Here is an 11,036-nt window from a genome sequence, read left to right on the forward strand (position 1 = left end):
GAATGGCCTGACCATGATAGCATTAGTGTGATATTTCTTTAAAACATATTTCTGTTAGTTGAAACAAAAAAAGAGCAGTGAAATAAACATCAAAGCCAATTTGTGATGGGTCTTAGAAACTACAAACTAAATCATGTGTTCTTGAATTTTTTTTTTTTCATTTCAGCACAATGTTACACACAAAAAGTAGAAAGTGTAAAAAATTTTTTGATTTGAATCATCATTTAAATTCCTGATGTCTCTGTAGTTGGTGAAGCTCCAGCTTTGAAGGAAGAGATCCAGGACACGACCACCAAGCTTGGCGAGTCCGGCACTCTGACTTGTGGCATCATCGGCAGACCTCTGCCTGAGATCAAGTGGTACCGCTATGGCAAGGAACTGATCCAAAGCCGCAAGTACAAGATGAGCTCAGATGGCCGCAACCACTCTCTCAGCATCCTGACAGACGAACAGGAAGACGAGGGCCTGTACACCTGCAGGGCCATCAATGAGGCTGGAGAAATTGAGACCAGTGGCAAACTGCGCCTGCAGGCAGCACCCCAGTTCCACCCAGGCTTCCCTCTGAAGGAGAAATACTACGCTGGAGCTGGCACCAGCCTCCGCCTTCATGTCGTCTACATTGGGCGTCCCATCCCCCAGATCATGTGGTTCTATGGCAAGAAGCCTCTGAACTCATCAGACAGTGTGATTATTGAAAACACTGAAAGCTACACCCACCTGGTTGTGAGGAATGTCCAGAGGAAGACCAACGCTGGCCGCTATAAGGTGCAGCTCAGCAATGCATTTGGAACCATTGACACTTCACTGCGTGTTGAAATCCAAGGTATGGCCACTACTGCAAACAGGAAATATTACAAAACCTCAAATGAAAAAAAAAATTAATATATCAAATAATATAGTCTTCTAGTGAAAACATTTATATTATCTTTAAAATTCAAATTGTTGTCTAAATATTCTTAGTAAACATTAATGGTTAAATATTATTTGTTACACATATACATTTATTTTTCCACTTTTCCAGTTTCAGTTATTCTATTATTCAATCTATATACATATATAAAAAAGAGCTGCTATTCATTCCTTTTCTTTTTCCAGATAAACCATGCATCCCTGAGGGCCCTGTTGTTGTTGATGCCCTGCTGAAGAGCTCTGTTATCATCAGCTGGAAGGTTCCCAAGGATGATGGAGGCTCAATGATCACCAACTACATTGTGGAGAAGCGTGAGGCCAAAGAAGGCGAGCAGTGGAACCTGGTGTCTTCCTCTGTTTCTGGCACTACCTGCCGCATACCCAACCTGATAGAGAATGCTGGCTACTACTTCAGAGTCTCTGCCCAGAACCAGTATGGAGTCAGCGAGTCTCTGGAGATCCCATCAGTGGTCATCGTCAAGAGTCCATTTGGTAAGTCCATTCATATTTTGTTGGCCAGTTTTGGCCTCTGTTGCCATAATATAAAGAGTCATAAGAGTCAAGAGGCAGATATGTAGAGCAAAACAGTTACATATCCTGTTTATTTTTCAGAAAAACCTGGCATCCCACAGCAGCCCTTCATCATCAGCTCTACCAAGGACTCCTGTGTCGTCTGCTGGAAACCTCCAAGCAGTGATGGTGGAGCTAAAATCACCAATTACTACCTGGAGAAACGTGAGAAGAAGCAGAACAAGTGGATGTCTGTAACCACTAAGAAGATGGTGGAGACTAACTACGAGGTCACTGGCTTGATTGAGGGCTTTGAGTACGAGTTCCGTGTTAAGTGTGCGAACATGGGTGGCGAGAGTGACTGGAGTGAGATCTCTGCACCTATCATCCCCAAGTCCGACCAGTCTCCTCGTGCTCCCAGCTTCAGGGAGGAGATCAGGGACATGACTGTCAAATACCATGCCAGTGCCACCTTTGTCACTAAGGTACTTAACTTAACTGCACTGCATGCCATCTCTACATTTCTTAAAGTCTAAATATATCAAAAGTATTAGAAATTGTAGTGTGTGTTTTAAAACAACAGATGTTTGCCTTTGGGTCTGAGGAAGCAAATTCCTAAAATGTCTATGTTCAGAGCTCTTTTTCAGTAACTAACTTAACTTGGTTATTCTTTCTATGAAAAGGTGATAGGATATCCCAAGCCTGTAGTGAAATGGTATCGCAGTGGAAAGGAGATCCTGGCAGATGGAACCAAGATCAAAGCCCTGGAGTTCAAGGGAGGCTACTACCAGCTGGTCATCATTTCTGCTGATGAGAACGATTCCACAGTTTACCAAGTTAGAGCCACCAACTCCTCAGGATCTATCTCTACAACAGCCAACTTGGAGGTGGAAGGTAATTATATCATTTTGGTATTACAAAGTACTGCAGTACTGTTCCTCTGCAGGTGTAATTCCTCAAACAGGAAAACTAATTCATATGAAACTAATGCATTTCTTTATCATTTTAATTCCAGTTCCTGCTAAGATTCACCTGCCAAAGGAGCTCCAGGGAATGGGAGCTGTCCATGCTGTCCGTGGTGATCACATCACCATCAAGATCCCCATCTCTGGCAAGCCTGAGCCAGCAATCACTTGGCAGAAGGGTCAGGAGATCCTCTCCAACTCTCCTTATCATCAAGTTATCACCACAAGGTCTTTCACCTCCCTGGTCTTCCAGAAGGGAATGCAGAAGAAGGATACTGGCTACTACATTATTACCGCAAAGAACAGGTTTGGAACAGACAAGCAGACCATTGAGGTTAATGTGGCTGACATACCTGAAGCTCCAAAGGGACTTGTTGTCAGCGACATTGCCCGGGACTCCATCACCTTTACATGGGAGCCCCCAGCCAGTGATGGTGGAAGTGACATCATTAGCTACATTTTGGAGAAATGTCCCACGACTGGTGACAGGTGGATCCGCGCTGGACAGACCACTGACTGCAGCATCACCATCATCAACATATTCGGAAAGACCAAGTACCAGTTCCGCGTCATAGCCGAAAATCAGTTTGGACTGAGCCCACCTTCTGAGCCAACTGAGCCCATCACTACAAGGGAAGACAAGTCTGTAATTAGGAACTATGATGAGGAAGTGGATGAAACCAGAGAGATCACCAAGGAGGAGGCTCTGTTCTACAAGGTGAAGGAGCTATCCTCCAAGTACATCATCTCTGAGGAACTTTCTCGCTGCCAGTTTGGAGTGGTCCACCGCTGCACAGAGATTGCCACAAAGAAGACCTTCATGGCCAAGTTTATCAAGGTCAAAGGAATGGACCGTGAGTTGGTTCTCAGGGAAATTGAAGCCCTGAATGTAGCAAGGCACAAGAATATCATCTACCTACATGAATACTTTGAAAGCATGGAGGAGATCATCCTGATCTTTGAATTCATTTCTGGAGTTGACATCTTTGAGCGCCTTGGCACCTTCAACTTTGAGCTAACAGAGCAGGAGATTGTCCGCTACCTGAGACAAGTCTGCTCTGCCCTCAAGTTCATGCATAGCCACAACTTTGGCCACTTTGACATCCGCCCAGACAACATTGTCTACACCACAAGGAGAAGCACCAACATTAAGATTATTGAGATGGGCCAGGCTAGGCTGCTGGTGCCAGGAGAAAACATCAGAATGCTGTTCTCAGCTCCAGAGTACTGCGCCCCTGAGATCCACCGTCATGACCTGGTCACAACAGCCACTGATATGTGGTCTGTTGGTGTAATGGCCTATGTTTTGCTCAGTGGCCTTAATCCGTTTGCAGCAGAGTCAACTACAAAGATGATCGAGAACATCTCCAATTGTGAGTACGTCTTTGACAGTGAAGCATTTAAGGACATCAGTCTGGAGGCTATGGACTTTGTGGACAGACTTCTGGTCAAGGACAAGAAGCTCCGTATGACAGCCCATGAGGCTCTCGAGCACCCGTGGCTCAAGATGAAGATTGAGCACATCAGCAACAAGATCATTAAGACACTGAGACATAGAAGGTACTACCAGGTTCTGGTAAAGAAGACAGATACTATTATATCAGCAGCTCGTGTGGCCTATGGTGGTGCCTTCAGGAATCAGCGAGGATTGGCTGTGGGTAAGGTGAAGATTGGAAGTGAGTACCACGGTCTTCGCGCTGGTCCAGTCATGCATAGCTCAGCTGAAGAAGGTGGACATGTCAGATTCACTTGTAGCATTCTCAGCTATGACAAGAGTACCCAGGTGTCATGGTTCTTTGGTAACCGTCAGCTACACTCAAGCGCCAAGTATGAAATTAGTTACAGTAATGGTTTCGCCAGCATCTATGTAAAGGACATTGAAGAGAGTGATGATGGTGTGTACAGATGCAAGGTGGTGAGTGATGAGGGAGAAGACAGTGCTTATGGAGAGCTCTTTGTTGAGACAGTGAGGAGCATCAGAGAGCACTACATCAGCCGCTCCATCAAGAAACTGAGGAGGAGAGTTGACAAGACTAAACTCCTGCAGAGACCACCAGAGTTCACTTTGCCTCTCTACAACCGCTCTGCCTACATTGGAGAAGATGTCCGCTTTGGTGTCACTATTACAGTGCACCCAGAGCCTCATGTAACATGGCTTAAGAATGGAGAGAGAATTAAGCCAGGTGAAGACGACAGCAAGTACACGTTCACCAGTGATAAGGGTCTGTACCAGCTGGTGATCCACAACCTGGACATGAATGATGATGCTGAATACACCGTCATGGCCCACAACAAGTTTGGAGAGGATAGCTGTAAAGCCCGTCTCACTGTGGCACCTCATCCTGTTACAGAGGAAACTATGAGGCCCATGTTCAAGCGTCTGCTGGCTAATGTTGATTGTGTAGAAGGACACAGCGTCCGCTTCGAACTCAGAGTCTCAGGAATCCCAACTCCTACTCTGAAATGGGAGAAAGATGGTCATCCACTACAGTTTGGCCCCAAGGTCGTTGTCATACAGGAGGACATTGACTACCATGTCCTACACATCAGAGAGACTCTGCTTGAGGATTCTGGTGTGTACAAGGTTACTGCAACCAACTCTGCTGGCTCTGCAAGCTGCCAGGCTACACTGAAGGTGGACCGCCTTACCTACACCAGGAGAGAGTACAAGAGTGAGGAGGAGAAATATATACATGTCCAGAAACAAATTGAAAAGACTAACAAGTTGGCTCAGAAAATTGTCGCCACTGAGGAGCTTGTACCGCTCAACCCCACAGCTCAGGAGGCTCTCAAATTTGCTGCAGAGATGTACAAGCCTGCAGTGAGCACCAAGAACGTTGAGGGCGAGTTCGACATCACAGTGGAGAAGTCAGAGACCAAGAAACTCGAGGAGGAGAGGAGGATCTTCATGCCATATGAGATACCTGAGCCTGTGGTTCATGATCCCAGAGTTCTGGATGAGGACAAAGCTATCAAACAGTTTGTGCCTCTCTCTGACATGAAGTGGTACAGAAAGCTGAGAGACCAGTATGAGATTCCAGAGAGAATGGAGAGGATTGTGCAGAAAAGGCAGAGACGTATTCGCCTGTCCAGGTGGGAGCAGTTCTATGTCATGCCCCTCCCTAGAATCACTGACCAATATAGGCCAAGATGGCGCATTCCAAAACTCACTCTGGATGATCTGGAGACGGTCAGGCCTGCCCGCCGTTCACCCTCTCCTGAATCTGAGGTCTCCTTCAGATCCAGGAGGAGATCCCTGGGAGACCTGAGTGATGAAGAGCTGCTGATGCCTGTGGATGACTACCTTTCCATGAGGAGAACAGAAGAGGAAAAAATGATGCTGGAGGATGAACTTGAGCTCGGCTTTTCTGCCTCTCCTACTCGCAGCCCTGTCCGTGTTGAGCGCCATGCCATGGAACGTGAAGAGAGGAAGCATGAGGTCAGGCACGAGGCTGCTGAGGTTGTTGAGACAAAGAAGAAACGCACTATTTCTCAGTATACGAGGAGGAGAAGGTCACTGTCTCCCACATACATTGAGCTGATGCGTCCAGTCTCTGAGCTGATCAGACCTCCACGTGCTGGGCCTCCTGTGGAAGTAGAGGGAGAGATTGTGGGAAGGAGGTCCCCCACCCCTGAGAGGACCCGTCCCCGTTCGCCCAGCCCCATCAGGTCTGTTGAGAGGTCATCCCGCTCCTCCTCTAGGTTTGAACGGTCTGCCCGCTTTGATATTATGTCTCGCTATGAGGCCAGAAAGGCTGCTCTGAAGTCTGAGAGGAAATATCAGGTGGTCAGCCAGACACCTTTCAGCCTGGACCATGCTCCTCGTGTGACCGTCAGGATGCGCTCTCATCGTATACCGCTTGGCCAAGATACCAAATTCACTCTGAACATCCAAGCCAAGCCAGAAGCTGAGATCAAATGGTTCCACAATGGAGATGAAATCTCCGAAAGTGGTGAGAAATATGTCTTCACAAACATGAGTGGTGTTTTGTCCATCTCTATTCTGGACTGCCAGGAAGAGGACAGTGGCACCTACCGCTGTGTGTGCTCCAACTCCAAGGGAGAGGCTTCCGACTATGCCACCCTTGAAGTGTCAGGAGGTGGCTACACCACCTTCTCCTCTCGCCGCAGGGATGAGGATGCTCCCAAAGCATATGTCCCTGAAGTCACTCGAATTGACCACTACCACATAAGCCACTTTAAAGCAGGCTATGCTTCCCAGACACACCTTGAGGTAGAAGAGAGCAAGTCTAAGCTAACTGAAACACATGAGGTTGTCACGCGAGAAAAATATGCTGCCTCTGCTGAAAGATACTCTTCTGCAGAGAGGTATTCTTCCACAGAAAGATATTCTTCCGCTGAGAGGTACTCTTCTGCTGAGAGGTACGACTCATCTATCAAGTATGCCTCTGCTGATTACCTGTCATCTGGTTCCTCCTTCTCATCTGAAAAGCTTTCTCTGACTGGGAAACACACCACATCGGAGGCTAAACTGAAGACATCTTCTGCTGTTGTTGCTGAGGAAGTTGAAGTCCTCAAGGTGAAGCCTTCTCTTCCTGCCAGAATCCTCACCAAGCCCCAGTCTGTGACAGTTGCAGAGGGAGAGACAGCCAGATTCTCCTGTGATATAGATGGTGAGCCTGCACCCACTGTAACATGGATGTATGAGGGCAGAACCATCACTTCATCTTACCGTATCCAGGTCACCACCACTCAGTACAAATCCAGCCTGGAGATCTCCTCCGTGAAGGCCTCTGATGAGGGCAGTTACACATTGGTGGTAGAGAACTCAGCAGGCAGACAGGAAGCTCACTTCACCTTGACCATCCGCAGACCAGCTCCCAAGGAGGAGGTCAAGGCTGTCAAGTCCCCTGAGCCATCTGTGAAGTCACCCACTCCCAGTGTAAAGTCACCAGAGGCTTCAGTCACATCTCCTGCTCCCTCCATAACTTCCCCTGTGCCCAGTGTGAAGTCACCAGAACCCAGTGTCAAGTCTCCTGAGCCTTCCGTTAAGTCACCAGCTCCGAGTGTGAAGTCACCAACCCCGAGTGTGAAGTCACCAACGCCGAGTGTGAAGTCTCCTGAACCAGAGGGAGTTAAATCTCCCAGGAGCGTCAAGTCACCTGAGCCATCTGCACCCTCTCCAGCACCCAGTGTGAAATCACCAGCTCCAAGTGTCAAATCTCCGGAACCCGAGGGAGTTAAGTCACCACGGGGTTTAAAATCTCCTGAACCCAGACTCAAGTCGCCACCACCAATCAAGTCTCCAGAAGGAGTGAAGTCACCTGAACCTGAGGGAGTAAAATCACCCCGCGGTGTCAAATCTCCAGAACCTGCTGGAATCAAAACACCAAGAGGAGTCAAGTCCCCAGAACCTGCTGGAATAAAAACACCGAAAGGCATCAAGTCCCCAGAACCTTCAGGTATCAAGTCACCAAGGGCCTTGAAGTCCCCTGAGCCTGAGGGAATCAAATCACCTCCTAGGATGAAGTCTCCTCCTCCCATCATGTCCCCCAAGAGGGTCGTGTCTCCACCCACTGTCAAATCCCCAACCCCGAAACCTCCCAAAGTCCTGAGTCAGCTAACAGCCGAGGCCTGTGAGGGCTCCGTGAGGATGTCCTGCGTCTGTGAGAGCAGCGTCAGGGAGGTGGTGTGGTATGTCAACGGGAGGAGGCTTTCGCAGAGCAGCCACTTTGAGATGCACTACTCTGAGGGCTCCTGCAGCCTTCTCATCCATGATTTGGCAGACAGTGATCAGGGAGAGTACATCTGTGAGATGACATCAGATGGAGGAGTGTCCAAATCCTCCTTCTCCTTCACTGGACAGGTGTTCCAGTCCATACGCATGAAGATCACAGCCTATCGTGAGCAGCAACTGGCACTTAAAGGTGAGCACTTGTCTCAAGTATCCAAGTAGAATTTAGTCAGATTTAATGCTAACTGAATTAAATTCTGACACCCACAAGTCAAAAATCCACATTTTTTCTCTGGCATTATTTATCAATTTAAATTGGTTTGGTGTTAGTTGCCAAGTTTTGGAGGAATTGGCTGTCAAGGTGTCTGCCTTCTCTTCAGTATAATGGAACTAGATGGCACTCAGCTAATAACATTTGAAAAATTTAGCACTAGCATCTCTTTCCAGAAATCATGACCTGGTTATTCAAAATAATGCACAGACTTGTTCTGAGCAGTTTCATGTTGGAAATACTTTCTGTTTATAGTGGAATACACTGATATGTAAATTGGACTTTTAGGTGAACTGTCCCTTTGAAAATTGACGTATTAACCATTTCCATCTCTACCCTCATTAGGATCCACGATGATGAGTCACAAGGAGGCGTCTTCTGCCATGAGCTCAGCCATGATGATGAAGAAAGAAATGCACATGATGGAGGAGTCTTCCTCCTTCTCTTCCTCCACCCAGCAGGCAATGATGTCATCCATGATGGAGTCCAGCTCCTTCAGCAGCATGGCAGCTGAGATGAAGTTCGAGACCATGTCCATGTCTAGCATGTCCTCCATGACATCTGAGACATACGCAATGAGCTCCAGCAGTCTCACGGAGATGGCCTCCCACATGGAGGGATCCTCATTCAGGGCAATAGGTAAGTCACTGTTAGTGATGAAATCTGTTTCACAATGGGTCTTTGGAGTTGTGTCATTTTAAAGTTGTTTCTGATTTAGCATTCTTAGTTCCACACTAATATTCATATGCAACAGAATGACAGTTGTTTTGAAATAAATAGCTTCAAACCATAAACATTCCAAGGAGGCAAAATGAGCTAAAGAAGCTTTTTTATGGACCGGACTTGGAAAATCTAAAGCCTATTCTACAGTCCCCATTTTCTGTTGTGAAGTATTGTGACCACTAACATTTTAATTAAACTTCAGTGCGCTGATGTTCATGTACTGTGATTTCCAGGTTCTGCTCCCAGGATCGAGGCTCTGCCAGAAGACATCAGCATTGAGCCGGGCAAAATCCTGACAGTCGCCTGCGCCTTCTCTGGTGATGCCAAACACATCGAGTGGTCCCGCAGCGGCAAAACCATAGAGGTTACTGCTGGTGGACGCTTCCACATCGAGACCACGGAGGACCTGACCACCCTCATCATCACAGGGGTGAAGGAGGAAGACGCCGGAACCTACACCCTCAAACTATCCAACGAGCTCGGATCTGACACAGCGACTGTTCACATTAGTATTCGATCAGTGTAAAAAAAATCTAATCTTACAATCTTCCCCTTTTCCCTACTTCCATGCCTTTTTATTTATTAATTGAGCGAAATAATCTACTTGATAAAGATCTGGATTTCTGTTCTTGTAAATATGAACTATTTTTGTACCAATCTAGACATTAATTTATGCCAAACTAGACTAAAGTCTAAAGTTGTTATAAAATGTGCCATATTGGATAACTATGACTTAGGATTTTTGATCCATTTTTCTGTGACATGTACATAATGTATATAGCCGAATTTAACGGTTATGGGAAATGTATGCATTGTTATTTATGACAATAATATTAACTGAAACAAAATGAAACTAAATGTGGTTTAACAGGAGAAAGTTTCATGTGGAACGAATACCCTGTTAAACTGAGAAACTAAACTCTGTGCCTCAACGATAAGTTGAAGTCTTAAGATTGCCTCAACAGGTGGAGAGGCTCCCTGTTGACGTTAACTCAATCAGAGACAGAACTATGAATGCACTGCTAAGTGGAGTAGTGCTGTTGCAATTGTAACAAGAGTGTGAGATCCTGAGTGCTGTTTGCATTTACCCTCATGTAAGCAGGACGACTGGACCTCACACTCTGACTGATTATGTCATACCGCCATTTCGATGACATGCTCACAGTGCGAGCGGCCTGCACTGCCTGAGCACAAGTGTTTCTTTTTTGTTTTGTGCTCTGCTTCTGGCAAATGACCACTCGCTCGACTCTTCACTTGTACCATCAACCTGGCCAATCACATTAAATAAGAGTCCATCTTGTGCTTGTTTGCAGAGGCAGAGCTGTCTCTTGGAGGACTGCAGTGTGTTTGTGTGTTAGTTTTTAGAGATTCACCTGTCAGTCAAGCTGGGCGCCGCCAAGCAGATGTACCGCCGCGGAAACTAACCGCCGCTGCGTTCACCGAGAACGGAAAGAAACGTGGTCTCGCGTGTCGCTCAGCACTTTGGTTTGATTGAAGTTAGACTTGTTAGTGTTGACTATTTTCGCAGCCTCCTTGAGTTTTTCTCCAATTATTGATTTAATAAAGCATGATTATCAGCACTAGAGGATGTCTCTGCTGTGGTTATTTGTGTCCATTTCATCTTCATGCTCTGGTTTTAATTGGAAGATCACAGGAGGTTGAACATGTTTTTAATATTTAGGTTAACATTTTGACTTTGCTAATGAAAAACTTGATATTCAGGGTCACATGTCCATGTTGTAGCACTTTATATCCTGTTGAGCTTTAATCTAGTGAATGTCACACAAAATATATTCTGTATATCTTCAGTTAATGTGGAAATCTAGCTCAGAGTAGTTAAATAAGCAATAACAAATATTTGTTTTTAAGTGTAACTGCATCCTCAGGTCTGAGCTTTACTCCACCCACTGCATAATTTGGCATAATACTTAAAGACGCTGATGAGGGGTTGAGGATGTACACT

The 11,036-nt window shown here is 46.3% G+C and overlaps 1 protein-coding gene across 1 annotated transcript in view; it reads left to right on the forward strand.

Annotated features, from left to right (window-relative positions):
• Positions 1–10,656, forward strand: part of ttn.2 (titin, tandem duplicate 2) — a 221,131-nt gene extending 210,475 nt beyond the window's left edge. The window contains exons 254-260 of the mRNA XM_084725464.1: positions 248–823; positions 1,096–1,401; positions 1,522–1,904; positions 2,103–2,313; positions 2,435–8,272; positions 8,696–8,989; positions 9,307–10,656. Of these exons, the coding sequence (XP_084581590.1) occupies positions 248–823; positions 1,096–1,401; positions 1,522–1,904; positions 2,103–2,313; positions 2,435–8,272; positions 8,696–8,989; positions 9,307–9,599 (7,901 nt within the window). The 3' untranslated portion in view covers positions 9,600–10,656. The remainder of the gene's footprint in view (positions 1–247; positions 824–1,095; positions 1,402–1,521; positions 1,905–2,102; positions 2,314–2,434; positions 8,273–8,695; positions 8,990–9,306) is intronic.
• The last annotated feature ends 380 nt before the right edge of the window (positions 10,657–11,036 follow it).

The sequence above is a fragment of the Lutjanus erythropterus genome, chromosome 8, assembly GCF_056507025.1.
Source record: "Lutjanus erythropterus isolate fLutEry1 chromosome 8, fLutEry1.hap2, whole genome shotgun sequence".
NCBI classification, from domain to species: Eukaryota; Metazoa; Chordata; class Actinopteri; order Lutjaniformes; family Lutjanidae; genus Lutjanus; species Lutjanus erythropterus.